At 35.3% G+C, this 18920-nt stretch overlaps 1 protein-coding gene across 4 annotated transcripts in view; it reads left to right on the top strand.

Moving 5' to 3' along the window:
• Positions 1-18920, top strand: part of SLC25A12 (solute carrier family 25 member 12) — a 46538-nt gene that overhangs the window by 16447 nt on the left and 11171 nt on the right. For all 4 annotated transcript variants that reach the window (XM_052674652.1, XM_052674649.1, XM_052674651.1 and 1 more), the window contains 9 exons: positions 3140-3279; positions 4030-4176; positions 4872-5010; positions 6295-6388; positions 6987-7071; positions 10765-10849; positions 11324-11482; positions 14641-14693; positions 14881-14961. In XM_052674652.1, coding sequence (XP_052530612.1) covers positions 3140-3279; positions 4030-4176; positions 4872-5010; positions 6295-6388; positions 6987-7071; positions 10765-10849; positions 11324-11482; positions 14641-14693; positions 14881-14961 — 983 coding nt within the window. The remainder of the gene's footprint in view (positions 1-3139; positions 3280-4029; positions 4177-4871; positions 5011-6294; positions 6389-6986; positions 7072-10764; positions 10850-11323; positions 11483-14640; positions 14694-14880; positions 14962-18920) is intronic.

The raw sequence follows: 18920 nt of genomic DNA, 5'->3' as shown, positions 1-18920 counted from the left end.
GTCACTAATCTTGAGTAGAATTACTGTTGTAGTCTTTAAAAATAAGAGTAGAAATGCAAGGCAACTATTTCTATTTTAGTTTTCTCATTTGTCTTGCCACTTGTCTTTTTCACTGTATTCATATTTGGATCACTGTTAGTGTACGTCCGCTGCAAAGCTCACGATAAAAGTCCTTTTATCTGTAATTATTTTATGCTGAAAATGAAAATACTTGAAATTTGCTGTTAGTAGGAATAGTGAAAAGTAGCAGCATAGAAAACATTAAATGCACAGTGCACACTGAGGCTGAGATTCATACAAATGAGGCCACAGGTGACTGAGCAGACGTTTAAAAACAACCTCTTAAACAACAAACTTATGGCATATTTATGCTAGTGTTTAAAAGTGCCTCATTTATATTTGTGTGTCTAACAAGCATGAAGAATGTTGTCTCAGTTGTGAGAGAGAATGGCAAAAAGACTGATTGCATTGGAATTTTGAGATTTTCCCTCTGAATTTTGAAGAGTTTTCTCTAAAAATAACTGATACCACCTCATGGTATATTTGAAGTAGTAAACTCATCCCCACCGTGAGTGGGGCCAAAAATGTTTGTCATTCAGGGAGCATGAACTGTAGCATTCAGATGTGTGATGCTTTGGTTGTGTTGGTGTTGTGTGACGGTCTTTATCTCATTCTAATCAACAAAATCTCTTGGTGTTTATAACTTACAGTAATCTTTCTCCTCTGAAATTCACTATTGCCTAAGAATGTGTTTTTCTTATATCATCTTTCTGAGCCTGCAAGGTAATGGTATTGATGGGAACTGAGCTGGTTGTGTGTATGCTGCCTGCAGATAGCTGCTCCAGGCATCTGTAATTTGTTTAAAATGATTGGGTGGGGAAATTCTGAAGCAATCTTGAGAGAATGCATGTTGCCTTGGAGGTAATGTACTAGTGCACTAGAGTAGTGGGTTTATTGTTCCTGGAGCTGATAGTAATTTGACTATCAGTAAACTGACTCATATGCCTGTCTGAGAAGAAAATGCTTTGCCATAAGCTCAGAAATAAAGTTATCCACTCAGTAGGAAAGCATTCTACTGCAGAAAGATGAGCAAAGTGTAGAAGGCATTAGCAAATGAGCAACGTGCATTAACTGGGGCAGTGAACGCATTCTGTAAAATGTCATACTAAAATGAAAGGAGGTAAAAACAATTTGGTTTTTTGCCCCCTGGAAATTAGCTGTGCTTGTACACTGGTGGCCAAGCCGATAGATCCAATTAAGCAGACCAGTCTTGTGCTCCCTTTACAGTTCAGTGCCATTTTGCAAGTTTAACCATGAGTTACATTGATCTATTTGTAGTACTCAAGTTAGTTTGGCCAGAAGCCACAGTGAATCGATGGTAGGTGGGGAATTTAACTTTACCTCTCCTGGTTTCTGTAGCAATGGCGAGTAAATCTACTACAGACAAAACTTTCAAAGGAAATGTGGCAAAATAATATAATTCAGTATAATATAATTCAGTATGGTATGAATGTGTTGCTTTATCTTATTTTCTTAGCCCTCACTTAGTATATCAGTGAGTAGATATGAATGGGCAATTGAAAGTAGTCAAGTTTTTTTTAAGTTTCCTGCTTACCTGAACACCTAATTTAGCCTAGCTTGCATTGAAAACTGGTTTAAATTGCAGTTCTTCAACTATGGTCTGTGTTAGACCTTTAGGTAAGGGCTAAATTACAGTTAAATCGTTCAATAGCCGTAGTCTGCCCTTTAAATAGGTAATCTCAAACTATCTGTGAAGCAAGTGATCTAGGGAAAGAATCCTACTGTGTGTTCTCATTCTGAAACATATTTGTTCTAAAGATTTCCTTTCCTTTTCTTGCTGAAAATATACAACCATAGAGTGATTTGCTCACTGCTAGAATAGCTACAGATCTGAAAGGGTGTACGAATCGAGCAGTCCTATGGCACAGAGAAAGCAACACTGCAAGCAAATTAGTCTTGATAGAAGGATAAAAAGACATTAAAGTTCTTCTGATTACATTTTGTCTTTTGACGGAACTGTTTCAGAATAGTAGTTCCACAGAATGCCTTTAATATGTCTGATTAACAGATACACTGATGCAGTGTTGAGCAAATATTCTAAACTTATAAAAAAATAGATGTGTTTTCAGCAAAATGAAATGTGTTCTGTTTTAAATTTGAGCTATATGACACAATTTAATTTGGCAGTTAGCAGGTTTGAGATTAGTTGATGAAAGCTAACATTAATTCAAGTACTTCAAAGTAGATTTTGAAAAGAGTTTGCATGGTATGGATAGATGTCCAGTTGTACTTTTACTGTTTTTACTGTTTTGGACTGTTTATTTGGTCAGATAATCAGCACAAAACCCATGCTTGTGTTGCAGAGTGATAATGCTGAGTATGAATAAATGAAACTTTTTTTTTTAAGTGAGGCTTTTGACTTTGGATATGTTAGGTCTGGTATTTCAGTTGTACAGTGTACATATAGAGAATTCCATATCTTGAAAGGAGAGCTTTTTTTCCCTTCATTTGTATGAGGACATCTCTATCTTCACTTGTCTTAAAACATTTTAATAACAGAGACTACCAATTATGCTTTATAGGATTCGATTTTTTTATAAGTTCTTATCAAAAGCTTTTAATAAGGCGCTTTTTGCTGAGCTAATAATATGTTTTAGGTGGCATTTCTTATACCTATCTTCAATAGACATGTTCAGACTGTATGATTGTAATAATCAAGTTTCAGTCAAACCATACTTAGTATGACAGATATTCTGTGAGATTGTAATGCAGGTATTTGTGCCCTTGATAAAGGGCTTAATTTGACTCCTGGCAGAGATGGAGAACCTCTATTGGTTTTTTGTATTGGAATGCAAATTAGCTCTTATTTGTCGTGTACAAGGGAAAAAGATAAATCGCTTCTTAATTAAAACTAGGCAAAACACTCCAAAGTTTTATGCAGTAATACAGAAAGTATCACACTGGATAGCAAATGTGTTCTTATGCAAGTCTGTAAAAGCTGAATTAGTAACTATTCTCAACAAAACACTTCTTAAACAGCTCCTTAAAACTTAATTTGTTTCCTGGAATGTTTGTATTTACCCCAAACCTCACTTCTTGTTTTTTCCCTTCCTTAAAGCAAATGTCAAAGAAGTGTTTGAACAAACTACTATTCATCATCAAATCCCCTTCAACTGGGACTGTGAATTCATTCGGCTGCATTTTGGACATAACAGAAAGAAGCATCTTAACTATACAGAGTTCACTCAGTTTCTTCAGGTTAGTTATTAACCTTATTTCAGACTACAGCTGAAATCAATTTTAATCTCCAGAAGTAAATTTATATCACTATAAATTTTGGTCTTAGTCTGGTAATGAACACAATTATCTGATACTAATCCTAGCAACAATGAACTATTACTTTTCTATACGGGTTCATGAAGGAGTGCTTACTCATTGTCCTTTACCTTGCATATCATCCTATAAATATGTGGGATTAAATATTCTGTTTATGAAATAAACCATTTGACTGATCGTTGTAATCTTGTGCAGTTAGAACATTGACTGAGCAGACTCCTTTTTCTGTTGTAGGAATTTAATAAAAAAACTAACCTCAACCAGAGATTATGTCCTGAATATAACCAGATGTTGTTAACCATGTAACCCCAATCATATTTAGTCTCGAACTCTGAATCTTTAAGATCAATATCAGGAGAATAAGGGAATGTGTAGCAGCAAGAACATAAGTATGCAAATGTTGCTTCTCAAATTATTTAGTGAAAGTGAATATTTCCTTATGATTGAATAGGGGATGTTCTATGCCAGAGGAATGAATCTGTGCATGGAATGAACAAATATGCAGAATTCTTATTTTATTTGGACTAACCTTCAAGTTTAAATTGCAATTGTCTTGTGATCTGCATGCACAAATGTATTTAGGAGTGCTGTAAGATTATAAACTAAATCAAAATGTTGTGAACAGTGGGTTATAGAATTTGCTAATACACAATTTCTGAATGTTAATCTTAGGAGCTGCAGTCAGAACATGCAAGACAAGCCTTTGCATTGAAGGATAAAAATAAAAGTGGCATGATTACTGGGCTGGACTTCAGTGATGTCATGGTTACCCTTCACTCCCATATGCTGACACCATTTGTGGAAGAAAATTTAGTTTCAGTAAGTGTGAAGAAAAACATCTTGAGTTCAGGGTTTAATAGCTGTGATGTTTTAAAATGTTAGTGCTTCTCTCCCACTTTTTCTTCTCCTATATGTTTATCACTTTCTCACTGCTAGAAATTATTACCTTCATAGTAGAGTTGGCAGGACGAAACATGGCAACACTTCTCGGTTATGTGGTAGAAAAGTTTGCAGTCTGGTTTAAATGCTTAAAGTGCCATTGGATGCAGTTTAAGTTATCTACTGTGCTTTTGCCTAAAGCAGAGCAAACTATATTTTACACAGGAAGAATACCAATTTTGGGCTAAAGCTTCTGATTTTTAGATTTCGATATAGAACAGACCAGAATGGGTGTAGACTACTTACAGTTTTACCCTTTTATGTGTTCTTATATTGTTTTCAGTTTGATGTTTGGAAAATAAGCATGTAGAGTTAGAATGGTTACCGTTATGACTGGCAAGATCTGCAGGTACAGTTTATGAGGTAAAGGATAACTTTATTACAGTTTATGTCAAAAAATATGCCATTATTTGTTCTACTGTTGTATTTCTATTAAAACTAGCTTAAAATTACAGAGGTAGAAAGATATCTTTAATTCTTTTCTTACTTGCCCAAATGAATGTTTCTGTAATTTGTAATAAGACATTGGTAAAAAGGGGCTCAAGGCATTTAACTGTGTAATTTAATTTTTACAGGTAGCTGGTGGAACTGTTTCACATCAGGTCAGCTTCTCCTACTTCAATGCATTTAATGCCCTTTTGAATAACATGGATCTCATTAGGAAGATATACAGTAATATAGCAGGTACAAGAAAAGATACTGAAGTCACAAAAGGTAAAGTATATTTCCTACTTTTTATTAATATTTTAGTTCTGTCCAATTTGTAAGCTGTTGTTGCATACAGGGTAAGACAAGTCAGAAGCAGCATAGCATACAACGTTAGTGCTACTGTAGAAAAATTTTAAGGGTCATTTTCATCCTCATGGGTTAATAATGATTTTCAGGAAGCTCACTAAGAAGAAGAATTGGGACTGTGGTTTGTATGGATATCTGCAAAATGGTACTTCATTGGGGATTTTACCACTCCTTGAAAAAGGTATATTATTGCTTAGAGATAGGAGATGCCAAGGAAATAAGATAGAAAGAGTTATGTTTGAAAATCCATTATCAGTGATCTCCATATTGCTTTAGCTCATTTTATCTGCAACTAAATCCTTCTTAGAAAAAAGGTAAAAATTCATAACTTCTTTTGCTGGCCTGAGTGGTTTTACATAGTTTATGTTGACATACAGGACATAGTTAATCCCTGTACCACTGAAAGGTAGACATGAATCAGTCTTGCTGCAGGCATCAGTGGATTTATTTTGTAGACATTTTATGACATATTTTATCCCTGACTTTATTACCTGCATGGACAGGACCAGCCAAGTCTATGTGTGGTAAAAAGCATGCAGAGTTTTTCTTTTTTTTTTTCTTTTATGTTTGTTTTATGTTCAGATGCTCAGCATACTTTACATCCCTAGAGAAAAGCGTGAAATAACTGTCCTTGTCCTCCAAATAGTGCTAACAAATTACCTGGCTTTTTTTTTTTTCCTTGATGTAAATGCATAGACACGTCTTGCCTGGATTTGTGTAGTGAATAAAAGCTACTGAACTGTCATCACTAAAACTTGCTTAGTGTAGCTTGCCAATCACGTAATGAATGTGCAATGTTATTTGGATAGATGAACATATAGCTGTGGGGTCACTGAGAGCTAACAGAGAAAAGAAACACAGAATGATGGTGATAAGTGAGTTAGTTGCCCTTAAAGCTATGGATAATGGATAATTATTCTGTTCATTTTGCAAAACTTCAGAAAAAAAATCATAAATTTTGTGTGTGATGTTATCAGTGTTGCTGATATAAGGATGTATTGAATCATACTTGCTCTATGTTTCAAAGATCTCTTTCAAGATAAGTCTTCCTAAAGTTATCTTTCCTTCTGCATTATGGATTTTGCTTCTTGGTGATAGTTTTCATTCTTTTATGATATTTAAGTTATTTGTTAGATTTGTCCATAAAGATGAAATTTGACAAATAACACAATTGCTTTATTTCTCCTTCCCTTTTAAATCCAGAGGAATTTACCCAGTCTGCAATACGATTTGGACAAGTTACACCGTTGGAAATAGATATTCTTTACCAACTTACAGGTTTATACAGCGTTACTGGGTAACTTATGATAATTAATTTTATCATTTTACAACCGTATTGCTGTTTTCTATGCACAATCTACTCAATTTTAAAATTTGTGTGTTCTGTTCATTACAGTTTATTTATTGTAAAATGGCTGGTGTATGCAGATATTTTCTAAGTGAACCCTGTATAGCAAGCACAATTATTGATTGTTGTATTGTAGATTTAAATATAAAAAGCAAAATTACATTATGGTAATCCCAGAAGGCTATAACTCTCCGTTATTCTTAACTCTACTGATGTTTCTCGTAGTTATTAGCATGTGAACTCTTGGGGAGGGATACCTATAAATGGTTTAAGTTGTGAATTACATCCTTTATTAGTAGTAATCAAGAACTCCCTTCTGAATAACCTGAGATCCCTTGACAGCTACAAGAAGGGAATGCTCTTCTAACTCCAAGAATTCTTTATTGCAGAATAGCAGAACTCTTAGACATGCATTTAAATATGACAAGTGTTTTGGCTTTTTTTTTAAACTCAAGATGTATTCTGTGAGATGCTACTGAGAATACTGTATTGAATATGTTTGATATTTTAACTAACACTAATTTACTTCCCTCTGCCTTGTGTTAAGGCGATTAACTTTGGCAGATATTGAGAGAGTAGCACCACTAGCTGAGGGTGCATTACCTTACAACTTGGCAGAACTCCAGAGGCAGGTAGGTAGAAGTGGTATAAAAAGGCAGAATTGCTGAAATAAAGTGACTCTTTAAGTGTGCATGCATATGAAAAGTAAAAAAAAAAAAACAACACTTTAAACAGATTCCTAACAAATGGGTCATGTTGTATGTGTATTGCTATATAGAATTAGGGTAGTATTCTCTAAGCAATTAACCTCTGCAACCCTGGATTCACTAACCTCATTTAAGGGTTGGCAGCCAAAAGTGTAGCATCTCTACTTGGAGACTGCCTCTTTTTGGAATTTCCAACAAGCCCTGATCCTTGGAAATGGGTAAGCTATTCCTTTTTTGTACTGGATTGTGACCACTACCTTTCTTGGGTGATCAGAAACTAGTTAAAGGCAACTATATCTACTGCCCCCTATTGTTACAATAAGTTTGTTCTTTTCCACTTCACTTATACACGTTACAATGAAGTTCCTTTAAGTGATTGTGTCCACTGGAATAACTAGAATCTGTATCAGTGATAAGAAAATCGTAAGTTAGTTCAACTGTTATGGTTGAAAAATTCTCCTAAGTGGAATATAGCAAATATTCAACACATGAATGTCACTCTGTTTATTCTTGTGTCAGGTGGATTTGGTCATTCAGTTGTGTTTCAAGCAAATTGGTCTGAAACCGTGTCTGATCCATTTGTAATGTTGCTACTCTGTTGTCCTTAGGGAATTAGATAAGGTGAAATAAGCACTCAAAAACCTGCTTGATGTTATTAATCTTCCTAGACCAGTAACAGGACAAGGGGCAAAAGAGGATAGATTTAGATTAGTTGTAAGGAGAAACTTATTTATTCAGAGGGCAGTGAGGCCCTGGCACAGCTGCCCAGAGGAGCTGTGGGTGCCCCATCCCTGGAGGTGCTCAAGGCCAGGTTGGATGGGGCCGTGGGCAGCCTGAATGGGTGGGGGCAACCAGCCTGCAGCGGGGGGGGACTGGTTGGGCTGCAAGGTCCCTTCCAACCCCAGCCATTCTGTGTACTCCTAAAGCAAGAATGGTGGAATGAGTTGATTCAGAAATGCGTATGCAATGTTTGTCCAGGCTAATGAGAAGTATTTTTGCTGGTTTCATAATTGCATTCGTAACAGTCATCTTTGGTTTTAATTAATGTTTTCTGTAGCACTCAGCTTTCTGAGTAAACCATTATGAAACAAAATATTTAGCTTATTTTACTTTACACCTCAGAATTACCTTTGTAGCTTAACACTGTTACAAAATGAGCTCACTGAAAAAAGCTTCACTCATCACTAGAACATACTCTTTTAATGTGCTTGGAGTAATACTGCATGCTTTAACCCTACTCTACATTCTGTATTAAGAGAGCTCAGCAAAAAGGAAGCAATTTTGTTTTCTCTCTTTTGTAAGGAATAGTCTTTTACTGGACCATATGCTAAGTGAACCTATTATTGCCTAATTAAACATTACTGATAGATACAATGAAAAAGGTTTGTTGGTAGTAGAGATAATATAATTCCTGTGAGGTCCATCTGTTCCTGGAAATGAAAACACTTCTCTAGTAGCATTTATAGCATTTATACGGCTTTAAAATCCCTTCAAAAGGAAAACTTAATTTTTTACATAAACTTACTCTGTCTTTGTGGGTTTAGTGGAAATGGAAAGTAGCTGGCTTTCAACCATGTTTACTTTATTGTCAGTTTTTTTTGTTGTGTAAGATTTTCTTAAAGCCTGCAGGTGAATATCCTTTAGGGATGACAGATACAGTAATTTTCTGTTTATAAATGTTAATGATTTGAAAGCTATAGCATTAATTACATTCATTTGCATATCCATCTGAACACACAAGTGAACTACAAACTTTGCTTATTAAATAATATAAAAAGTGATGATTCACAAAGAATTTGATTTTTAACATCTAATGACGTATTCATTAGGATTTATGCTAGAATGTAGTGATTGGATTTTGATAAGAACTCTGTAGAGCTTTGAGTAAAAGGAATAACCTTAAAAAAGCTAAGAGGAACTAAGTGTGATAATATAGAACAAAAACTCTGTGGAATGAAGAACCTGTGCTGTTTCAGAGTCTTTCAGTGTGTTCTTGTTGCATTTGTCTTTTATTTAAATGGATCAAAAGATCTTTCTGTATTTTGCAGGGTTTTTTTTCTTTTCTTGTGACTTTCCTCTTTTTATTGTTATTAAAATCGGGAAAGCTTGAAGTTTTCAGAATAGTGACTGAACTCTTCAGATTTGTTGCTTCTCTTTGCTTGTAGAGGCAAATCATTTGATCTTTGCTTTTTTTTTTTTTTTTTAATGAACTGTTCCACACGTACAGTTTATACTTCTTGTGACCCAGAATTTTTCTGTTCAGCTGTATTTTTGAAGAAGAAAATGGCTTATGGAGGGAAATGATACCTGCTTTTTTTTTTTTTTTTTTTTTTGCAGAAAATTCATACAAAATACTGTTGTTATTTTTTTTCTTTTTTACAAACAAGGATCCCATCTCATAGACCTTTGTTCTTCCTCGTATGCATACTGTGTAACATCACATGATAAATGCAGGGTTTTGCACATCCAGTGTAATGCCAGGATAAGCAGGGTTGCTTACACTGAGGTATGTTGTGCCCTGCTGTGGATGTTCCACGATTCAGAGCTTTGGTAAGCCCAGTGTAAGTGTTAGCAGTGAAACATCCTTGTGATGCTCTTTGTAGAGAATTAATAACGTGCATCAGAGCAAAGCGCTCCGTAGTGTTCTGAGGTCTGTGTAAATCCCAGCTCTGCATTCACAAGTGCATCTGCAAATGATACAGGTTGTCTGTATGTAACAAAGGAGGCTACTGTTGGGAGATGTGCTTTGGTATCTGCTTTACTGTGGATTTTAACTTCTAGTATTTTGGTCACCTATTACCTACATAGTATAAATTCTTTTCTAATAACTTTAGTTATGTTGGGAAATAAACTTGGCGTACTTTACTGTGCAAGTTTATGAATCTTTACATCCTGTGTATCAGCTTATCTTTATTGCCTTATATGTAATAAACATCTAATAAGTTCATTTTCAATCTCTGCAAATACTTTGTGTAGACTTGGTTTTTATTTAAAACCCTAGCATTTATTATCATATATGTGATTGAAGTGAGTGAGGTCATCGTTGTGTCTGCAAGTCATCAACTGCCTGTGAAAGCTTTGTGGGGAATACTGTGGGGAATAATTGACACTTTTTGCTTGTTTTTGAAGGTAGTAAATGCCATGTTTATGCTATGTAGTAATGTGTACGTATAATCTTAGCATCTATCATCAGAGCAGACATTTTATCTCTGAGATACTGAATTTTATTTAAACTAATAAGGGGTTTCCATTCCTTGGAAGTTTGAAGGCAGTAGAATGAGAAATAGCAAAGTTGACTTATATTTCCATCTACTTCATCTTGACCATGGATTGTTGGCGCTTTTTCATTTATTTTTATATATATATATATATATATATATTTGCAATACTAGAAAAACACCAGGAAGGTAAGAATATGAATATAAGGAGTATTTGAAAAATATGTTTCATTGAGTGGACATCTTGAAACTTAAATTTATTTATTTTTTTTCCTCCTTATTGTAACACCATCAGTTTTTTATCAGAATCTTTCTTTAACTTCTTAAAAGCAGATTTACAGCATCTTTGTTCTCCCGGCAAGGTTTTGAAATGTTTGTTTTTCTTTTCTTCCTCACACAGCAATCGTTTGCAGAGTTAAGCAGGCCTATCTTGCTCCAGATAGCTGAGTCAGCCTACAGGTTCACTTTGGGCTCAATTGCTGGAGGTAAGTAATTTATCTGGGTTTCAGGTCTGTGTTTGTAGTCTTTCTTGCCAGACTCTTTGGGACCGTTTAAGGTGCACTTTCTTGTTATGCAGGTGAAGCATTGATGGCTGCAGCCACTGGTTGTGCCAGTGTCTTCCTTTATCTCTTCTATTCTAGTACCTTTTTAAGAACAACTGGAACTCTACTCGCTTGGGGAACACATTTGCTTACTGATAGTTCTTGTTGCTTCTTTTTCTGATTGGTTTTCTTTTCTGTACACCTTGTTCTATGTAATACATAGTAAATTTATTCTCCTGCAGACTTTTTTTTTTTAGATTTTCTGTATTGTTCTTTCTTATTTCCAACATATCAGAGATCTTACCAGCTTGTAAATATTTGTGTGTTTACATTACTGTTAAAGAAAGTCACCATAATGTTTATGTACTACAACAACAGAGAAGCTGCAGAAGTAACGCTCCGAATGCTTTCTCACAGCTGTTGGTGCTACAGCAGTATATCCCATAGACCTGGTGAAAACTCGTATGCAGAATCAGCGCTCCACTGGTTCAGTCGTAGGAGAGTTGATGTATAAAAACAGCTTTGACTGCTTTAAAAAGGTTTTGCGTTTTGAAGGCTTTTTTGGTCTTTACAGAGGTAAGTGAATAAAATATATATATATATATCGGCTTGGGGATTTTCTCCTTTTTTATTTTTTTAATAACTCAAGAACTACTCTTATTGGAGAACTGTGAAACTTGATTTAATTTACATTTTTGCTTCTGTCTCATAGAGTTGAATGTTTAACTTCCCTTGAGCACTGTTCATCATAATTGCTGGGAAAAACGAGGCCTTCTGTTGTTACCGTTTGGCTTCTTGGTACACAGATCTGTTTAAAGTCCTAATCTCTGTGGTGTGAGTGTTGTGGACAAGATTATCTCACAAACTGAGGTTTGTGACATTTGGCTGCGGGCAAACATGAGGAACGCATTTTAGCCTCTGAAGAGTAAATACGTTTTACAGCGAATATTTTTTATTAGGAGAGAAAATAGTCATTCTGAAAGGTACTTGTTAAACTGGATGCCAGATTGCTTATTCCTTACACCTCTGCAGGTACTGGGACTACTGTGAGCAAGAAATTGCAGCCTGCAGTTTATGTATCACTTTGTTCCAAAATGCAGGTTAAGAATTCAAAGCAACTTATCAGTTAGATAGAAAGCTATCTATCTTTGTTTTTTAGCTTAGGAGAAGGTTATGGAAGCATTTGTATCATATCAACAAGATAACTTACTTAAATGGTACGTACACTACACATCTTCTGATATTTATATTTAGTTGAATTCTCTCTCTTTTTTTTTTTTTTTTTTAATAAAAGTCAGCACTTTCTTCTAGATTTTATGTTTTAATGTGATGGTCACAGGCTTGTTTTTTTTTGTATTACAGTGTGTTCTGCCCATGAGGACAGTGGTCTTTACTAGTCTTTGTTAAGAGCAGTATCTGCGAAGTTTTTGCATGTGAAAGTCTATGGACTCTTAAGTAATTTTCTGTGATCTCACAGGATTTTTCAGTGACAAATAAAGAGAGGAATAAATCAGTCAAAATTTTAATGAAATAGCTGTAATCTCAGTAAATTATGTTTGTTTTTTTTTTTCTAGTAGATTTCTTCCCTTTTTTTTTTTTGTTGCTAGATATTTCGTTAAAACAAATACTCCTTGAAGTTGCATCTATGACTCTATTTTAAACTTTGTGATTTCTGCAGTTCTTTTCTATAGTACTCTTTTCTTTCTCCACCCCTCACCCTAACATGATTTTGCACAGCCACCTCTAAAGCTAATGACCTTTTATTTTTGTTTTCTAACTTTTGGCAAGCGCTTTCTATAGATGAGTTAAAAACAGTGCTTCATGCTTGAGGGGGGAAAGGTGCTTGTTGGGGGAGTGTAATGGCAAATTGTTAAACTTTTAAAAAATATGTTTAGTAGTTGTCTTTAAGATTGTTTAGCATGAAAGATTCGTGTAGCTGTTCTGAAAACATTGTGTTCTACAGTCAGCATGTACTCCTAGTGTCAGATTATCTGCAGATGAGAACAAACAGAAACAACAGAAATATTTACGGAATTGACTGTAACTGGAATCTTATATTTCTAAGGGACTATCTTAAATTGTATTCTAATGTATAATGATACAATATAGTTCTTCACTTCATTTTAAAGCATAGATTTGAATGGATATTAGAAAATTCATATTTTAAAGTAAAAACTTCTAATATTTGGTCAGGAAAATCGTGATGCTTATGAAACCTGACATCCAACTTCTGAACTAATTATATTTTCTAAGCTCTCTTGCTAGACCGTACTGAATCCCAGGTTCTCTAGAATACAGTGTGTGTCCAGGGTGTTTAGCTGCATATAAAGGAAGAGAGAGAGTGTGAGGAATTGTCTTGGGCTGTTTTGTCTGGTAGTTTTTTTTCTTTTGCCTCCCCTCACCCCCCCGAAGTACAGGCACAGCAGAGCTGGATTTCTTTTTGTGGTAGATCAGAGATTCAGGCTGGGAGGGCATATTTCTTTTTGTTATTGTCAACCTTTTTTGTATTTAATAACTACCTTTCCCCTGCACAGTAAGTCAGTACATCACACAGAAGGCACTGTGTTGGAAGAAAACACTGCACTGCATATATTAAGTGCTGCACTTTCTATTTTGGTACCTTTGCTCTGAGCTCCTTTTAGGGAAGTACTATAAAAATTTACAGACTTAAGTACTTTGGGGAATTTTGAAGATTCTTTTATGAATTTTAGCCATCATTTTCACTTAAGGTAGAGTGGGAAGCTGCATCATCATAGTTTTGTTGATGTCATTTGATGTTTGATATTTTTAGTATGGGATTTCTTTATTTGTTAATTGGCAAGAACTTCTAACTAATTGATATTCCCTAACCATGGAAATGAGCACTTATAATAAAGATAAACACTTTAACTTTTATGATTTTATATGTAATACCAGGATTACTATGGAGAAAGTGAATTGAAAGACAACAGATGCTGATATGATCTTCTATGTTAGGAAGTTGAGACTGCCACCTACTGATTTGTCTTTTTTTTTTTTTTTCTTAAACCTATTAGCTCCATGAAAAGTGCATCTACTTCTTTGAAAAGACTGTTCATTTTGGTAGTAGAGGAAGAGTCTTTCAAAATTGGTTTCTGCCAACTGATACTTCCTCTTGGCAAGATTAAAAAAAAAAAAAAAAAAGTAAAATAATTAATTGTAAGAGAGTTTAAAGAAGTTTATGTTGGACTCAACTAATGAAAATCCTTTACATCATTAGTTGACTGGAGCCTTGAGAAATCTCAGGTTAGTGGTAGAGGTTAGTTCATAATTTATCATAGTTGTGTGTATCTCTCATAATTAATCTCCTGTTTTAATTTTAAGATTTATGGGAAAATCATATTAAGGGGCTAAAAAAATAAAGTCAAATTAATTCTTATGTAAGTAGACATATGGTGAGGTACATTCAGTCTTTTTTTTTTCTTATTTTTTTCTGTACAGCAACTGTATCAGACTTGATTTGGTTGTGGAATGTGGCCACGTTCACCCTTTTCATTACCATTTTCAACAGAAATCTTATTGTAAAATCCTATAGGTATGAATATCCAGTGCTGTAGCAGCCACACATGCATAAATGCCATCGACCTCCTGGGGTAACTGCCACCCACTTCAAAGGAAATGCCATGCGCAGAAAGACATTTCTGTAGAGCTCTTATAAAATACTGGTTTCTTTATTAGGAAGATAATGTTGCCTTATGATGTCTTTGTTTCTATAGGCTTGTTACCACAGCTGATAGGTGTTGCTCCAGAAAAGGCTATTAAGCTAACTGTACGTATCTTTTTTTTTTCCTGACATCTTTTTGTTTGTTAACAAACACAGGATTTGTTTCCTAAAATGTGTGAAAGATGACCACTTACAAGCACTCTAACAAATATGGTTACAGATGTACTTGATATAGGTTAATAAGGAGGAAGGATACCTTTAAATTGTGTGTAACGTGTTGTATCTTCATTAGGTTAATGACTTTGTCAGAGACAAATTTACTAAGAGAGATGGTTCCATTCCACTCCCTGCAGAGATCCTTGCTGGAGGCTGTGTAAGTATCTATCCTGTACTGTTTGTTCCTAGGAATAATGCATTCTCAGTAATGTGCAGTACAGTTGAAATGACAGTTATGTGTGTGCTTTGCTCACTTGAATGTAACTTTTTTTTTTTCTAATTTACAAAAACTGGAAAAGAACTTTTTCTCTTTGGGCAAGCTGCATAATTCTGAGTTCCCTTGGAATTATGTGTTTTAACAACTTCTGGCCTACTACATAGCTTTTATTTTGTGGTGTTTGTATTTACAGAAGAAGCTTCTGTGCGACTACATTCTGTACTTTTGCTTAGGATGATGTTCAGGGTTAGTTTGCAGAGAGATAGTTAGTCCTCATGAATGGATTATGGGAATCACGAGTTTGCTTCCAGAAGGGAAAAAAAAAAAAAAAAAAGGGTAGACAGAAAAAAGCAACTGTTTGTTCATGAAGTTTTCAAAGGAAAAGAAACACTCTTTAACCTGCCATGTGTGATTCTCTTGTTTATTTGTGAAAATGTGAGAAAACTGAATGATGTAGTCTTAGCTTTCGATAACAAGTTTGAGTGAATTTTTAGTTTAAGTTACTTCGTATAAAGGTGGCTACTTCATATAAAGGTAGCATATATGTGATTGAAGTGAGGTCATCGTTGTGTCTGCAAGTCATCAACTGCCTGTGAAAGCTTTGTGGGGAATACTGTGGGGAATAATTGACACTTTTTGCTTGTTTTTGAAGGTAGTAAATGCCATGTTTATGCTATGTAGTAATGTGTACGTATAATCTTAGCATCTATCATCAGAGCAGACATTTTATCTCTGAGATACTGAATTTTATTTAAACTAATAAGGGGTTTCCATTCCTTGGAAGTTTGAAGGCAGTAGAATGAGAAATAGCAAAGTTGACTTATATTTCCATCTACTTCATCTTGACCATGGATTGTTGGCGCTTTTTCATTTATTTTTATATATATATATATATATATATATATATATATTTGCAATACTAGAAAAACACCAGGAAGGTAAGAATATGAATATAAGGAGTATTTGAAAAATATGTTTCATTGAGTGGACATCTTGAAACTTAAATTTATTTATTTTTTTTCCTCCTTATTGTAACACCATCAGTTTTTTATCAGAATCTTTCTTTAACTTCTTAAAAGCAGATTTACAGCATCTTTGTTCTCCCAGCAAGGTTAAAGGCCAGGTAGATGCTGACTACATCCGTCGTGTAAATGAAGGTAAAAACAAATAATGTTTTCATTGAGATTGAGAACTCTAATTCAGTCGATCTCCAAGCAAGCTGTAAATGATTGGAATTGGTATTAATGATAGGTTTTTTGGTTGTTTTTTTTTTTAACACATTGGCTAATTTCATTTGTGAGATTCACCAAGAGTTGTTAACCCTACAAAATGTTTAAATCTTCAGTTGGTTTCCTTTTGTAGAAGGGAACACTAATAACTTCCAGTTGAGTAGGCTGACAAGCTGGTAAAAAACCTCCTCAGCTTACAACAAACCTGGGGCAGAAAGGTTGTTGACCTCTGCAAACTTTTAATTCAAAGAAGCAGCCCTGAAGGGAGGCTGCTTATAGTTCTGCCTGATTGAATTTGGCAGCCTGGTACATGCTTGAGTCTTCACCTGTCAGTGTACAAAGTTTATTTTCTGAGAAATGTGAGAAAGCAGCTGTGATGTATAGCTAGCAAAAGACTAACCTTTCTTCTGGAAAGCACATACAGATCATTTATAACAGAAGCAAATACAATTCATTAGTATTCTTCTCTCTGTTATGTTTAAATCCACTGTTTAAATCAAACATCTCATACTCAGTTACTATTTTTACATTATTTTATACTGAAATTATAATACTAAACATCATCGACTTTACAGGCTTTTCTGCTTCTTGATAGGTACTCCTTTTTCAAAATACATTTTTATTGTCTTACTGTAGTGAACGTACAAAAATCAGGGAGAAATTTTAGTTTCAGATAAGCTGTCCAGACACAACCCTTTCTACGAGCTGATTGTTGTAGCTGGTATTGTCTTCCAAAATTATCACAGAATTGCAGGGGTTGGAAGGGGAACTCAAGAGATTGAGTCCAACCCCTGCTAAAGCAAATGCCCTACAGTAGGCCACACAGGTAGGCTTCCAGACGGGTCTTGAATATCTCCACAAGTGGAGGCTCCACATCCTCCCTGGGCAGCCGGTTCCAGTGCTCTATCACCCTGACCATAAAGAAATTCTTCTGCGGTTTGTATGGAACTTTCTGTGTTCAAATTTTAGGCCACTGCTCCTTGTCCTATTATTGTGCATCACCAAGAAGAGCCTGCCCTCATCTATTTGCCTCCCACCTCCCTTTAGATATTTATTAACATTGATCAGATCTCTCACTCAGTCTTTTCCCCAGGCTGAACACACGCAGGTTACTCAGCCTTTTCTCATACAGGAGATGATCCAGGCCCTTTATCATCTTTGTGGCCCTCTGCTAGATTCAGAGTAGATGGGAATACTTTTTTTGTTCTAGCTGGGAGTATTTTAGATAAAGTTGGCTTCTGTAGGGCAGATGCTGGGCACAGTTTAGCAACCTCATGGTTGTTTTAATTTCTTTGCAGCCTTGTTTGGATTATCCAATAATCTTACCAGCTGATGACTTTCCTATTTGCACTGATTTTTTTTTAAATGTCATTTTAGCTATTTCACTTCTTCCTAAATACTGGAATCATTAATATGAAGCACATAAAGCTTATTCTAAATGTCTGAAAGGATTAATTAACTGAAACAGTAGCAACATAATTGTTTCTGTCCTCTTTCTCCTCAGCTTTTTCATCCTCAGTTTGACAGCTTTTTTTTCATATTGACTTGCTTGGAAATAGTGTTGATCTTCTCATTTACTGTGTTCATTGTGTTCTGCTTTTTTACAAAATATTATGAGATAATCAACAGTTACATGCAGGAACTGCCACTAGCAACCTTAATCCCTTTCTATGTGCTGGGGCGGACAAACTTTCTCTTCTGGAGATACTACTTTTCTTCCTCATCTTTCCACAATTCTATTCCTTCTCTCTATGTTAGCCCAAAATTATGAGTTACCATGACATTGTTTGGCTTTCATCTATCCAAAATTGTTTCTACCATCTGGATTTAGGTAGCTTGTGGCTTCTTAAAAATGTCTTGACAAATGTTAATAAATCAGCAAACTCTCAAGTAGATAGAAAGATGGGATATGTTGTTATGCTGATAGTATATTATAAAAAGAATGCATTCAAAAAGTGCTTTTCACCTCCTTATAACCTCAGAAAAAATAGGTTATTATACCTATGTGTAGCTCTCAGAGATGTTCTTACTACCTTTGACCCTCACTTGTCTGTGTTTAGCATTGACTCTTCTCCTGATTAACAGCAGTAATGTTCCTTTTCACCATTTCTATGTGTAATGGATGAGCAAGCTGTTTTTTAGGTGTTTTGTGTGAGCAGAAACCTTCCACACCTACCTGCTTGCAAGCAGTGCAGAAGCACATTGTGTGCAACACTGTCCACAGTCAGGAATCAACAAAATTGTGGTGAGGAGGCAGAAACAGCAATGAAAGTAGTGCAGCAGACCTAGCAAATTCTCCTCTCTGGATGGCACTGCTGTATCAAAGCCTACTTGTGGTATTACAGTCCTGTAAGACCCACAAATGAGGACAGCTAAAACCTTTGATGTTAGGATGGCAGTGCTTCCAGGCAACCTGTGTATGGCGCTCAGCATCCTCAGCTCTGCAAGAAGTACTGTATCATCCTGCAAAGGGGCAACCAACACAATCAGCATCTGCATTAGGAAGATATTATTTTTTTCTCAACTGCTGTAAGATTTTGGAATAAACTCCTATCCTCAGTAAAAGGGAAAATCATAAATCTCATAGCTGTTACCAGAGACATCCACCCAAGCACTGGCCTATTTATTACGGTCAGCTGCCTGCCAGTCTTCCTTCCTTACTGCAGGGCA

The sequence above is a fragment of the Tympanuchus pallidicinctus genome, unplaced genomic scaffold (assembly GCF_026119805.1).
Source record: "Tympanuchus pallidicinctus isolate F22 unplaced genomic scaffold, pur_lepc_1.0 scaffold15, whole genome shotgun sequence".
Lineage (NCBI taxonomy): Eukaryota > Metazoa > Chordata > Aves > Galliformes > Phasianidae > Tympanuchus > Tympanuchus pallidicinctus.
Note: the sequence above shows the minus strand (reverse complement) of the source record. Positions and strands in the feature narration are given on the sequence as shown.